Genomic DNA, 15,797 nt, shown 5'->3' with positions numbered 1-15,797 from the left:
TGAGGTTTTATTTTTTGTATGATATAAATTCTCTAAATAAATAAAGTCATAGATGCAACATAAGCATTGGATATTCAGTTGTGAAAAAAACATAAGCTTTTTGTCCAGTTTAGCTTATATTTGTACACAAAATAAGTAATTATAGAAACATCACTATACTTTCTCAAATACTTAACTCATACCTGCTTAATGTTTTTCCTCCTCAGGTTTACGAATGTATATGTAGCCTTTCATTAAATAGGGAGAGGTTGAATGAATAACAACACCCTTTACTAACACCCTTGAAATACCTAAAACACCTTCTTTCCTATCCCAGTTGTTTAGTGTGCATATTTTTAGGGTGGATCATTTATTTGTATAGTTATTGAAATTAGTCTCTAGTAAAGTATATTATGTTACTATGTTTACATGGCAAATGTTTATTTGGGAAAACATAGAAGTACTGTGTTATCTAAAACAGGGCTTTTCAACCAGTGGTAGGGGTACCACCTGTGGTACATTGGCACCTGCCAGGTGGTACACAACCATCCTAGAAAAGTGGTAGCGGGGGAGGGGAATGAGCTGAACCGGTCGCAGCACCGCACAAGCCTGAGTGAGAGATGGCTGGAGCTGCAGGGTTGTCAGGGCTCAGCGGAAGCGCCAGGATCAGCTCCAGCTGAAGCTCAGCGCTGATCCTGGCGCTTCTGCTGAGCCCAGAAGAAGCGCCGATCAGCTGGAATGTTGCAGCATCTCCAGGGTCTTCTGATTTACATTCAGATACTTGGCAACTGATTCATATTTATGACGGTCACTGTCCCAGGGTCATGTGAAGTGACCAAAACCTGCTGTAACCACCCAGCAGAGGGGGGGGATAAAAACCAAACACCCCCCACCCCCGCTGCCAATCCTCAACAGAAATGCTCAGAACAATGAAAACCTCGGACAGGTAGAAGAGCGCCACCGGGCGGGCAGGCAGGTGTCTTGCTCGGCTGTGGCTTGGAGAACATTTTTTCAGTGCCATTGTAACTTAGAACAGTCACTAAGCGAATTGTTGTAAGTCAAGGACTACCTATACTTCATCTATTTATTTATTTATTTTATTGTCAGTCATCAAGTTTTTGACACCTTGCTAGGTCAGGGCTTTTCAACCTTTTCACCCATTGTACTCCTTTTAGGATATGGCAACATCCAAGTACCACCAGTCGCCTAGCAAGGTGTCAAAAACTTGATGACCTCCTCCCCCCCCAAAAAAAGAAAAGTGATGAAGTACAGGTAGTCCTCGACTTACAACAATTCGCTTAGTGACTATTCGAAGTTACAATGGCACTGAACAAAATAATATGACAATTTAATGCATATTTACTCAGAAAGTTCAAAATTTTTGTATAGTATAGTAGCTTTGCTCTATCATTTATTATTATAAATTTTATAATAAATTATTACCCTATGTTACCTTAGGTCAAGGGTCTTCAAACTTGGCCCTTTTATGACTTGTAGACTTCAACTCCCAGAATTCCTCAGCCAGCATTCCTGGCTTAGGAATTCTGGGAGTTGAAGTCCACAAGTCATAAAAGGGCCAAGTTTGAAGATCCCTGCCTTAGATTGTTGATCATAGTAGATTCAAATAAGGTGCAGGTAGTCCTCAACTTATACCCACAATTGAACTCAAAATTTCTGCTACTAAGTGAGACATTTCTTAAGTGAATTTTCCCCCATTTTACAACCTTTCTTGCCACTGTTGTTGTTAAATGAATCACTGCAGTTGTTAATAGCATGTTTGTTAAATGAATCTGGCTTCCCCATTGACCTTGCTTGTCAGAAGGTCGCAAAAGCTAATTTCTTTTTCCAAAAAATATCTTGATCCTGGAGCACTACAGCCGTCATAACTATGAGTCAGTTGCCAAGCATCTGAATTTTGATCACGTGACCATGGGAATGCTGCAACAGTTGTAAGTATGAAAAATGGTCAGTCACTTTTTTCAGTGCTGTTGTAACTGAACGGTCACTAAACAAATTGTTGTAAGTTGAGGACCACCTGTAATGTTTCTGGTTCAGATATTAAGTTGCTAGTTGACATTTTAAGAACCCCTCTTTATCTCTTTAATTGTTTCAAATGATATTCACTGGATAATGTTTAGATTAAGATATTTTTTGTAAAAAGAAATTGATTTATCCAAATTCATAGAAGTTGGGTGGAAAATGCTGAAACTAGAGCTCTTAGAAATACAGATAGGAAGATCGAAGCTTAAAATTACCTGTTTCATTTCTCTTTAAGGACACAGGTGTGGGCAAATCAAGCATTGTATGGCGCTTTGTAGAAGACAGCTTCGATCCAAACATCAATCCAACAATTGGGTAAGTATCTAAAACCAGCCTCTGCCTACTGGGCTGGGGCCCCAAGGAGGAATGGCATCTTGGAGGTGGTTAATGGATTAGATACTTGTTCCCTTCTTCCCAGCTTGATTAATTGAATTTTATCTGAATTTTAAATGTTTGGTTTTTATTTATTATTTTAAGATTTTCTATCCTATTTTAATTTTATGAGTGTAAGCTGCCTAGAATCACCTCGGCCAAGTGGGCAGCATAGAAGTTTAATAATAAAAATAATAATAAAAAACAAGTTCACATAAAACAATGAGCTAGAAAGCTCAGAGTTATATAAAGTTTGTTTTTTCATAAATTTATTAAAAGATTTTAGTTACAGTAATAAGAGCTAATATAAACTAAACTTGCTGACCCCACCACATGGCCGGACACATGCAGACAGATGGTCCCCCAAGTAGCCAGGCCCTGTGGCATGAAGGGCTTTATAGATGATAACCAAAATCTTGAGTGAAATCTAGAAGCCAACTGGCAGCCAGTGCAGTTCTCAAAGCAGCAGAGACATCATCGCACATGCTACTGCATTCTGGACCAGCTGTATCTTCCAAGTAGTCTTAGGGCAGCCACAGGTAGGGTGCATTTCAAGAGTCCAATCAAAAAGGAACCAAGACTTCATTGACTATCTGAAAGACTTCCCAGCCTAGGAACAGGTGCAACTGGCACACTAAATAAACCTGTGTGAAGGCTGTCTCAGCCACAGCTGCCATCTGCTCTTGTACAAGAGCTGTGAGTCCAAGAGGACCCTCAGATTTCACAATAGTCTCTCATGGACAACTTCAATATTATTAATGACTAGATAGAATGTCCTCAGAACAAGGGAGGGGAGGGTATGTCAAAGAAACAATGTCACTTGACTTGTGGGATTGAAGTGTTCTATCCAGGCGTATACAAGCAGGCACTGGATCAGGACAGCATAATCTGATCAAGACTGAGATGTGCAATTGGATATCATCAGCACATTGACCTTAACAGTGGTTCATGTAGATGTTAACAAAAGGGTAGAGTGTCAAGCCCTATTGCACCCCACAAGTCAGAGGCTGATAATGTGACCTCTTACCCCATCAGCATTGAATGAAACTGGCAAGGTTTTATATTGGAGTCAGCTATCCTGCACAACTAGTCAATTATCTTAAATAATAATGATAAAAGGGTTGAATACTGGCAGAGCAACTTCAATGGAGATGACTTTTATAACTGATTATTGTTGGATGAAGTGCTATAAAATAATATTTCCATCTAGAGTTCTTCAGGGTTTATGATAAATCATTCATTGATAAGGATCAAATTCTAGCTGAAGAATGAGAACTTGAAGAATTCCCTTGAAAGAAAAAAATGGGTACTTGTTAATTTTACCTTCTGTAGCAGGGGTGTCAAACTCAATTTCATTGAGGGCCGCATCAGCATTGCGGTTGCCCTCAAGGGGCTGGGTGGGCGTGGCTAGAGTGGGTATGGCCTACTGGGTGGGCATGGCCAGCTCTACATCGTTCGCATCAAGGGTGCCTATGGGGGCCTGGGCAGGAGTGGGACAGATCTGAGGGTCTCTGGCAGAAGGAGGGTCTCTGGGCCAGGGCCAAGGCAGTGGGGCCATTCCCTCACTGTTTTCAGGATGGCTTTGTGGGCCACATGAAACCACTTCGCAGGCCGGATCCGGCCCCCGGGCCTTGTGTTTGACATGTCTGTTCTGTAGGGATAATATAAATAATATTTACAAATATTTCTAGAAAGAATAACCATTACTGATATTCTATTGTTTTTGAGAAATGATTGTGCCATAACACATTTTAGATTACTATAAACTATTATATTTGGTATATTTGGTCATGGGTTTTGCCACCTCCTATTTTGTAGATAATTAGTGTAGAAGTTATACTGTCAGACTGCTGCTGCAGAGTCAATACAAGCTGAAGTATCTTTACATTGTCAGGCTATTATACAAATGTTTTCTTTGTTACAGACCAGTAAAGTCTCCTTGTGTTTGCGCATTTTGCTTTTAACTGACTTGTATCATAGATATGTCATTCTATTTCAATAAATGTTCCTCCAAACATGCTACCTTCAGAGGAAATCAAGAGCCAATTAATACACTGGGAGGGGAAAGAAATAAAATTTACAATTATTTCTCTAATTGCTTATGATTGATCATTTGATCTACAATTATCCTAAATTTATTTCTAAATTTTAAAATAGGTAACTTCAAATAGCAAATTAGGGGTTGCCTAATTTACATAGGTTACTAGCAAATACACTAAATAAGGCAAGATTTGCAAGAACACCTATCTCCTGCTATTTCTACCTGTCCCATGAAACCTAATAGGGTGGTTGTGAGGTCCCTTCTATGAAACAGCGTCATGTAGTAAAACCTAGAATGCAGAACTTCTGTCATCATGTCTGCCCTTGGAACAAAATAATAAAAAAAGAGCCTTGGTGGAGCAGTGGGCTAATGCCTCCTTAAGTAACACCAGCTGCCTGCAATTATTGCAGGTTCGAGTCCCACCAGGCTCAAGGTTGACTCAGCCTTCCATCCTTCCGAGGTAGGTAAAATGAGGACCCAGATTGTTCGGGGCAATAAGCTGACTTTGTAATAATGCCGCTTGGGGAGGCCCAAAAGCCCTAATAAGCAGGCATATACATAGAATGAAGGCTACTGCTAAGCTTGTAAGCCGCCCTGAGTCTTCGGAGAAGGGCGGGATATAAATGGAATTAAAATAAAAAAATAAATAAAAATAAATAATAATAATAATAACCCCGCCCCCGAGTAAGATGGCTCCAAATCTGGGTTATCCCCAAAGCATTGAGATTGTTATATGAGTACGGTACGACCTTGGCTGTGTTACAATATGTTGTGCTTCTTGTATTTTTTATATTTTATTAGTTACTTCATGTTTTTAATTCTATGTATTTCCTTGTTATGAAATCTGCTAGTTGAGCAGCCATATAAATCATTTCAATAAACTGAACTGAATACTTATTAAGCCATTTTTGAGAGCAGTACAGAAAATTATTTTGGAAAATGAATTGCGAATTGAAATAAAAAAAATTAGTGGCTGTTCCCATTACTTTACAAACATTACCATAAAGATTTCAGAAAAATTTAAATCTTATTTGCATTCTACATAATACCAGTTTTACTGTTTCATTTCATTTGTTTAAACTAATTTTAACAATGTAATATTTGGAATACTTCTGTTTTTCTGGATAACATCCTGTACTCTAATACCATTGATGTAAGATTCTTAGCTTATATGAAGGCTCAAAGGCTTCCTGTATAGTCAACCACAAGTGCCTATTTCTCCAGTATCCACCCCCCATCCCATCTTATTTCCACATTCAGTCACAGTACGCATAGATATTTGGAGAACCTGAATTTATTTTTATTCCACCTTTATTTTATTTTTTAAATAACCAAAGACAGCAAATATCCTTAATACTCCATCCTCCTCCTGTTTTCCCCAGAACTACGCAGTGAGGTGAGTTGGGCTAAAAGAGAGACGGACTAGCCCAGGGGTAGGCAATCGTGGCTCTTTTATGACTTGTGGACTTGAACTCTGACTCAGGAATTCTGGGAGTTGAAGTCCACAAGTCATAAAAGAGCCAAGGTTGCCTACCCCTGGACTAGCCCAAAGTCACCCAGCCAACTTTCATGCCTAAGGTGGGACTAGAACATACAGTCTTCTGGTTTTTAGCCTGGGACCTTAACCACCGAACCAAACAAGGCTCTCATCCTGTATATGCTATATCCTGAATTCTGTAAAAAAAAAATTGACCTTTCAAAAATCCACGTAAATAGTTTGGTATCATTTTTTTCAATTGCCTTCTAAACGATAGGCAATCCTGCACATTTGTTTTCCTTCAGTTGAAGACATCAGAGACTTTGAAAACTATGATTATAGATGTTTTTCCTTCCAAACTCATACTACTTCATAAACTGAATTTTGTTCAACATTTGAAGTATGGTTTAATAATTCTGCAATTAAAACTACTTAATGAAGTTTGAAGCTATTAACAGAATAACAAAGTTGGTAGAGACCTTGGAGGTCTTCTAATCTAACCCTACAACCTTATTCCACATCCTTAGGATGATTGCTCATATTTTAACAATGGCAAGAAACAAAATTTCATTTCAGAAAAAATACCAAAACTAACCATATTGTTCTGCTTAGTGATACACAAAACTATTTCCATGTTTAGGGTTTTTAATGTTGCTATTTGCGAAAGAAAATAAAAAGATATAAAAGAAGAATTTCTGTGAATATTTATCGCTCATTGCCTTTTTAAATAGTCTTAATGATGTATTCATATCATAATATGGAATTGTTTAGTTAAATCAATTTGTCTAAAAGAAAAAGAGACCTTTTAACCTACAGAGTAGTATACTCATCAGACAAAATTACTCAATAATCCTCCTCCACTCTAGACTCTGAGTAATTGAATGCTTGCTCAAACATGCAATGAGATGCAATTCAGACCATCATATAATTGGTAGAGAATGGCAGTCCTTCCATTCTTGTAGTATAAATTGCAACATTAAAAATATGCTATATCAAATTATTTTGCCCTCTAGTTCCAGATTTTATTTTGGGTTGGTTGCACGAGGATAAGTTTGTTAAAGTTTTCATTGGGCAATGTTTGTCCTAGATAATAAATTGAGGTCTTTCTGTTTTACTAAATAAAGCATGTGGATATATTGTGTCTTTTGCTTAATAAGTCCAGTAGGAATTGAAATGGAGTAAATAGAGGCTTTTAAGAAAACAAATAAGCCTCAATTCCTTGTGCCCAATTTTAGCAAAATTCTGCCCCCTGTAGCTTCTCCTGGTAATGAAATAAAGCAGCCAGCCGAGCAACCTATGTTGTAATATAAACACTAACAAATCATCTTGAACTTTGTGCACTTTCCTCCCATTTTAAGATCTGTTATGAAAAGAAAATGGAATGGGTACTTCAGTCCATTCTAGTTGTCTAAAGCAGGGGTTCCCAACTCCTGGTTCGTAGCCTGGTGGCAGACCACAGCCTGTTCGGAACCAGGCCATGGAAGTGGTGGGTGAGCACACATGTGTGCATGCACATGAAGCTGCATTTGTGAAAGCAGCACGTGTGTGAAACCATTGCCGCTGCCACCGGTTCATTGAGCCAGAAAGGTTGAGGAATGCTGGTCTAAAGCATTTATCTTGTCTCATATGTTCTCTTTACTTCTTAGATAAAGAAAACATGAAATATACAAATTTTTCCTTCCCTCGCATCCTTAAATTTATAAAATTAATTTGAACCTTAATATGTTTTATGAGAGATACGCTGATTTTCAGTTCATGGCTTTCTTTGTTTTACGGTATATTCATGCATAACATTCTTTTCAGAGCATCTTTTATGACCAAGACAGTGCAGTATCAGAATGAATTACATAAATTCCTAATATGGGATACAGCAGGACAAGAAAGAGTAAGTAGATAAAGCATTTTTAAATAGGGGTTGATGAAATCTTTCTCTGTGACCTACTTTATAGTTGTCTATTATTATAAGGGATTTTTATAATGCTTGTCTTAATTAGCAGGAGTCACTTAGATATAATATAGATGTAGATTTCGTACTAGGGAATTTCAGAATCATTGTCATTGTTTTGTGAAATGATACACTGAGATAAAGGATAGATAAATGCCTTTGTAGATATATTATATCCCTTCTTCATTGACCTCAGTACTTTTTTAAAAAAAATATATCTAGAAATAGTCTTATTCTAATATGTCCATGGATTAAGAGAAAATGAATTGGAAAATTTGATGCATAGGAAAAAATGCATAGGAAAAAGATAATATTCTTATTTAAATGTGTACTAGTAATTACTCTGTAGTGCCTGGGTCCATGCTAGGCTCTATGTATTCTGGGTCAGTTTATCTTTTGTATTTCAGGAAGTTTAATGAGGCTTTGATGATAAGACAACCTAGGAATGGTATAGCATGTGAACTTAGACTCAGCAGAAAGATGATTACTTTTCCTCTTAAGACTCCTATTTTAAGATCATTATAATTTTCACTTCCCCATTCTTGGAAAAGTTGTTCCAAGTAAGTTGAATTAACATTTGCCAGTAAAAAAAACAGGCTCAAAATTTTAGCTTCACCCCCTTAGTGATGTAATTATATCTGCTAGAAAAAATATATATTAAAAAAGGAAGCTTCCATTGCTCACTTCTTCCTTAAATGATGTCCTGCTTGAGGAAGACTTTTTCTGTGCTTCATTAATATTTAGGGCTCTCCCACCCCAACCACACACATGGATCTAAACAAGTGACTTTCTTGAAAACTGCATGCAAAGCATTTGAAGAGGCAATTCACAAAACATGTTGGCTCCTCTTGAATATAGAGCTGCTTCGGGGCCTTTTCCCTGAATATCTTTTGGGGCATGTATAGACAGTAGTCCACTGAAGCTACTAGCAAAGCGACACTATATTATGGGCAATCCCTGACTACAGGAACTCCCAGCCTTCTGGAGGACAGTGTCATGTCAGCATTTTGAGGAGAGATACTTCAACACACACACACACACACTATTTGCATCAACACACTTAAGAAGTGCTCCTTTAAAGTGTTTTGCATAGCCATAATATATAATTGTTAACTGCTTGGTATGTCCTCCATTTTATTTTTGTGTTTTCTTTTGAATCTTTAGTAAACAGGTAAATCACCTGTCCCTAAAATTTAGAAGTGTCTACCCTTACTAGGTATTTTGTGATTTTGAAGTACGAAACACAAGGCAAAAGTATGGCTTTTTACATAAGACCAGTAGTTAATTATCTCAGAATTCTTACCAATCTTCAGGTTTGAATAACAGAATAAACTTTAGAATCTATTTTCTTTAACTATGTCTGTATGTGGTTGATTTTGCCATGCTTGAAAAAATAGAGGATCTTTTTTTTTCTGAGTAAAACTTGCAGCTCTTGCAACAAAAATAACATGATGTATTGTTAGCTTTGTGACTCAGAATTGTGGTTTTGTCGCTTTTGTAGCAACTATAGAAAAGGTCAGAATGACTAAGAATTCGGCTTCAATTTCCCACTCAGCCTTGAACCTAGTTGCTTTGAGAAATTATTTGCATTGATTTTCTTGCATAGCATGGCACAAGTGTAATAAAACTATATCCTTGCAAGCAGGTAATATACCACTCGGGCTGCTTTAATTGCTCAGTAAACAGGATTAAAATTTACCTTTACCTTTTATGATATCTTTTTTTTCTCTCCTTTCACTATGTCTCAATAATGCATTCTAGATCTTTTGGTTGAAGTTTTAAATTGCTTAAATTGCATACACAAATGAGAAAAGGTTTTTTTCCCCATGTCATATTGCACTTATCACTTATATGCCGCTTCATAGTGCTTTACAGCCCTCTCTAAGCGGTTTAAAGAGTCAGCATATGGCCCCCAACAGTCTGGGTCCTCATTTTACCAGCCTTGGAAGGCTGAGTCAACCTTGAGCCAGTCAGAATCGAACAGCTGGAATAAGCAGTGAGTTAACCTGCAGTACTGCATTCTAACCACTGCACCATCATATGTAGAATGATATGCCATTTTTTATTTCTAGTTGCTTTATTATAAATCTAGCAACTGTATGGATACATCATAAATGGATTCATTATATATCCTCATAGTCTACCAAAATGCCCATTAGTGCTCTATATTATGGTAATATGTAATATTGCGTTAGGGATGGAAAATAAATTATGCCAGAATCTTTATTGTTTACTTAAAAACAAACAATTGAAATAAAGGTATAATCTGTACTGTCGCCTTACCCTTCCTCAATTTATGAATGCTGCCTAAAACTCCACAGAGTAGCAAAATGTTTTATATTGGTTAAAGACGTAAGAGTTTAGAATGCTCTTGTTGTTGTTGTTAGCTGCGAAGTCGTGTCCAACCCATCGCGACCCTATGGACAACGTTCCTCCAGGCCTCCCTGTCCTCTACCATCTTCTGGAGTCCATTTAAGCTCACACCTACTGCTTCAATGACTCCATCCAGCCACCTCATTCTCTGTCATCCCCTTCTCTTGCCCTCAATCTTTCCCAGCATTAGGCTCTTCTCCAGTTAGTCCTTCCTTCTCATTAGGTAGCCAAAGTATTTGAGTTTTAGCTTCAGGATCTGGCCTTCTAAAGAGCAGTCAGGGTTGATCTCCTCTAGGACTGACCGGTTTGATCGCCTTGCAGTCCAAGGGACTCGCAAGAGTCTTCTCCAGCACCATAGTTCAAAGGCCTCAATTCTTTGGCGCTCAGCCTTTTTTATGTTCCAACTTTCACTGCCATACATTGCAACTGGGAAAACCATAGCCTTGACTATACGCACTTTTGTTGACAGGGTGATGTCTCTGCTTTTTAGTGTGCTGTCTAGATTTGTCATGGCTTTCCTCCCGAGCAGCAAGCGTCTTTTAATTTCTTGGCTACAGTCCCCATCTGCAGTGATCTTGGAGCCCAGGAAAATAAAATCTGTCACTACCTCCATTTCTTCCCCATCTATTTGCCAGGAATTGAGAGGGCCAGATGCCATGATCTTGTTTTTTTTAATGTTAAGTTTCAACCCAAGTTTTGCACTCTCCTTCTTCACTCGCAACAAGAGGCTCTTTAGTTCCTCTTCACTTTCTGCCATTAGAGTGGTATCATCTGCATATCTTAGGTTGTTGATATTTCTTCCGGCAATCTTAATTCCAATTTTTGATTCATCTAGCCCTGCCTTTCTCATGATGTGCTCTGCCTATAAGTTAAATAGGCAGGGTGACAGGTGACAGTATACAGCCTTGCCGGACTCCTTTCCCAATTTTGAACCAATCAGTGGTTCCGTGTCCAGTTCTCACTGTTGCTTCTTGGCCCACATATAGGTTTCTCAAGAGACAAATAAGATGGTCTGGCATGCCCATCTCTTTAAGAACTTGCCACAGTTTGTTATGATCCACACAATCAAAGGCTTTAGCATAGTCAATGAAGCAGAAGTAGATGTTTTTCTGGAACTCTCTAGCTTTCTCCATGATGCAGCGTATGTTGGCAATTTGATCTTTAGTTCCTCTGCCTCTTCGAAATCCTGCCTGTACTTCTGGTAGTTCTCGATCCACATACTGCTGGAGTGTAGCTTGTAGGATTTTAAGCATAACTTTACTAGCATGAGAAATGAGTGCAATGGTGCGATAGTTTGAACATTCTTTGGCACTGCCTTTCTTTGGAATTGGAATGTAAACTGATCTTTTCCAATCCTGTGGCCTCTGTTGAGTTTTCCAAATTTGCTGGCAAATTGAGTGTAGCACTTTTACTGCATCGTCTTTTAAGATTTTGAATAGCTCAGCTGGAATACTGTCACCTCCACTAGCTTTGTTGTTGCTCAGCTTTTCTAAGGCCCATTTCACTTCACATTCTAGGATGTCTGGCTCGAGCTCAGTGACCACCTCATTGTGATTATCAGGGACGTTAAGCTCATTCTTGTATAGTTCCTCTGTGTAATTTTGCCACCTCTTCTTAATCTCTTCTGCCTCTGTTAGGTCCCTGCCATTTTGGTCCTTTATCATGCCCATTTTTTCATTAAACGTTCCCTTCATCTCTCCAATTTTCTTGAAAAGATCTCTGGTCCTCCCTATTCTATTGTTTTCTTCTATTTCTTTGCACTGTTCATTTAAGAAGGCATTCTTATCTCTTCTAGCTATTCTCTGGAATTCTGCATTCAATTGGGCGTATCTTTCTTTTTCTCCCTTGCCTTTCGCTTCCCTCCTTTCCTAAGCTATTTGCAAAGCTTCCTCAGACAACCATTTTGCTTTCTTGCATTTCTTTTTCTTTGGGATGGTTTTGGTTGCTACCTGTTGTACAATGTTGCAAACCTCTGTCTGTAGTTCTTCAGGCACTCTGTCTATCAGATCTAATTCCTTAAATCTATTTGTCACCTCTACTGTATATTCAACAGGGATATGATTTAATTCATACCTGAGTGGCCTAGTGCTTTTCCCTACTTTCTTCAGTTTAAGCCTAAACTGTGGAATGAGAAGCTCATGGTCTGAGCCACAGTCAGCTCCTGGTCTTGTTTTTACTGACTGTATAGAGCTTCTCCATCTTTGGCTGCAGAGCATATAGTCTGTGTTGACCGTCTGGTGATGTCCATGTGTAGAGCCGTCTCTTGGGTTGTTGGAAAAGAGTGTTTGCTATGACCATCGTATTCTCTTGACAAAATTCTATCAGCCTGTGCCCTGCTTCATTTTGTACTCCAAGGCCAAACTTGCCTGTTATTCCGTTTATCTTTTGGCTTCCTACTTTAGCATTCCAATCCCCCATGATGATAAGGACATCATTTTTTGGTGTTAGTTTTATAAGGTGCTGTAGGGCTTCATAGAACCGGTCAATTTCATCCTCTTCAGCACTGGTGGTTGGGGCATATTGAATGGTTTGCCTTGGATTCAAACTGAGATCATTCTGTCATTTTGGGGATTGTATCCCAGTATTGCTTTTCCTACTCTTTTATTGACTATGAAGGCTACTCCATTTCATCTGAGGGATTCTTGCCCGCAATAGTATACCTGATGGTCATCTGAATTAAATTCACCCATTCCTGTCCATTTTAGTTCGCTGATACCTAAGATGACAATGTTCAGTCTTGTCATCTCTTGTTTGACCACATCCAGCTTTCCTTGATTCATGGATCTTACATTCCAGGTTCCTATGGAGAAAAAATCTTTACAGCATCGGACTTTCCTTTCACCACCAGACACATCCACAGCTGAGCGTCCTTTCGGCTTTGGCCCAGTCGCTTCATTCTTTCTGGCGCTACTAGTACTAGCCCTCTGCTCTTCCCCAGTAGTACATTGGATGCCTTCTGACCTGAGGGGCTCATCTTCCAGCGTCATATCTTTTTTCCCTTTTGGTACTGTCCATGTGGTTTTCATGGCAAAGATACTGGAGTGGGTTGCCATTTCCTTCTCCAGCGGACCCCCTTTTTTTAAAGAACTCTCTGCTATGACCTTTCCGTCTTGGGTGGCCCTGCACAGCATAGCTCATAGCTTCATTGAATTACGCAAGCCCCTTCGCCACGACAAGGCAGTAATCCATGAAGGGGTTAGAATGCTCTAGGCATATATAATCCACTGAATTGTGAAACTTGCTAAGGAATCAGAGCCAATCACTTTCTCTTTGTTTAAATTGCTTTTCCAAGGTGTTATACTTACCGGTAGGTCTCATTTAGCTATATTACTTGTTTATTAGGAGGAAATGTGAGGGGAAAAAACTGATAGAGGATCAGGGTGTCTTATAATGAATTTTATTTCTCTTACTCGTATTTCAATTCCCTTTTCATTTAATATTTTATGTGATTACTGTGGCACAGAAGCCATTTTTATGTGCTCTTTCTCTTTTACAGTTTCGTGCTCTGGCACCAATGTATTATCGAGGCTCTGCAGCAGCTATTATAGTCTATGATATTACAAAAGAGGTAAATTAAATGCCTTTGCAAAATCTACCAATTTGCTGTTCTATTAAATTTACTGATCTTGTTGCTTTCATTTTAGGAAACATTTTCAACATTAAAAAACTGGGTAAAAGAACTTCGCCAGCATGGACCGCCCAATATTGTCGTAGCAATTGCTGGAAATAAGTGTGATCTTAATGATGTAAGGTAAATTGAATAGGATCTTATCCAGCTGTTGGTAATATTTTACTACAAATCTACCAGTACAATCTCTTGTTATACTTAGTTCCAAAAATATGTTGGTACTTTAATCCTTAATTAATTTTAATATATTGGAGAAGAGGCAGGAAACACTTAGGCTGTCTCAAAACAAATTTTATTAAATTTTTAATATTCACGACTAATTTACTTTCATTTTAATTACTGGTCACTATGTTAATCAAACCATTGAAAGAAAATTGGGCTATGTTAAATAATGAAGGATGGAAGGGATGCAGCATGAACTGTATATAACTGTAAGAGTCTTGCATTGGATTAAGTTCTGTTTGGACAGGGAGAGAACAGAACATAGTTCCAAAATAATTGTTTGAGTGGAGGGCAGAATGCTGGGAAATAGATGTAGGAATACTGAAATTAAACTTCATTTAAACATCTAATTGCCACCTATTCTTTCCTGGACATACATTACAAAAAATATTGCCTTTTAATTATCAGTAAATCATTATGGAACCAAATATTTATGTTTTATGAAGTGCAGAATTATCCCTTTTGTTGCTGTATTTTATTCAGTCAGTCAATCAATTTCTATAGCTGCCTATCAATAAGTGACACTGGGCAGCTAACTATTATATTGAACCACTAATGTTTTGGCAGTCTAAAGAGATGTACTTCCATTACAAACTGTGTTAAACAAAAGCTGATTATATTTCCACATCTCTCAGATAAAGTGTTTTACAGAGTTTGGATTAGTTATAGAAATAACTGATAATGCTACATTGATTTGCAATTAATTTTCTTTACTAAAATGAAGGTAAATCATATTGCTTATTTATAGTATGTATTATTTTCCCACCCTGCAGAGAAGTTATCGAAAAAGATGCTAAAGACTATGCAGATTCCATCCATGCAATATTTGTAGAGACTAGTGCAAAAAATGCAATAAACATAAATGAACTGTTTATAGAAATAAGTAAGTATTCAATGTCAGTAAATCACTAATATTTTTCTTCTTGGATTCCTGGTTACTAACAAAAAGGAATCTTATATTAACTTCATGCTCTACTTCTACCAGTTTTACACTCTCTTCATAATTGGTATCATTTTCATTTCATCATTAGGATGTAGAAGTTAATTTGATCTTCCAGATCATATCTTGGCAGAAGAATGAGAAAAGTACCAGCATTAGCATTTTTCATTCTGTTCAGTGTCTTAACTTTGCTAACTAATACGTAGTGGATTTGTTTCATAGCACAGAAGATATGGAATATGTACAATGAGTATTAGAGCTGTGCAAAATTTTTGAAATCAGTACTTCATTGTGTTGATGTGAGAGAAGCACCTCTCCTCAAAAATATTAACTATCCACGTTATAAGCACATGTTCTTGTTCCCAATTTTCTGTGGTGGTATAAGAAAAATAATTTCTCTCCTGGAAACTGAATTTATAAACATGGAGATGTTTTATATGCAGCTGTTCCTATGAACATGTTTAAGCTTCATTTAAGCTATCCAGTATCATGTGTTAATAGCGTATTTTTATGATAGTTTGATACTGTCCAAAAATATTTATTTTTGCCTCAGCAAATTGCCAGTTTATTGCGTAAGAACCTTTGGTTCCATGGAGAGAGAGAGAAAAAAAAATTATCAATATTTCCTATCACTACCATTTATAGTATTATCTAATTAACCTGATAAGACTCTGGCAATTTTGTGTGGTACTATTATTTAATTAAATAAACTTGAAATGCTAAATTTATAGGTGAGCTTTTTCCAAGTTAAATATGGAGTTAATCATTAATCATTCAGCT

At 37.7% G+C, this 15,797-nt stretch overlaps 1 protein-coding gene across 4 annotated transcripts in view; it reads left to right on the top strand.

Moving 5' to 3' along the window:
- Positions 1-15,797, top strand: part of RAB22A (RAB22A, member RAS oncogene family) — a 40,476-nt gene that overhangs the window by 2,883 nt on the left and 21,796 nt on the right. For all 4 annotated transcript variants that reach the window (XR_014491874.1, XR_014491875.1, XM_083357450.1 and 1 more), the window contains exons 2-6: positions 2,255-2,334; positions 7,713-7,794; positions 13,724-13,795; positions 13,872-13,978; positions 14,851-14,960. Coding sequence is in view for 2 of the 4 variants with exons in the window: in XM_083357450.1 (XP_083213576.1) it covers positions 2,255-2,334; positions 7,713-7,794; positions 13,724-13,795; positions 13,872-13,978; positions 14,851-14,960 (451 nt within the window). In the remaining 2 variants the exon portion in view is untranslated. The remainder of the gene's footprint in view (positions 1-2,254; positions 2,335-7,712; positions 7,795-13,723; positions 13,796-13,871; positions 13,979-14,850; positions 14,961-15,797) is intronic.

The sequence above is a fragment of the Vipera ursinii genome (genome assembly GCF_947247035.1).
Source record: "Vipera ursinii genome assembly, chromosome: 3".
Classification (NCBI taxonomy): Eukaryota; Metazoa; Chordata; class Lepidosauria; order Squamata; family Viperidae; genus Vipera; species Vipera ursinii.
The sequence above is the reverse complement of the archived record's forward strand: the minus strand, read 5'-3'. Positions and strand labels throughout refer to the sequence as shown.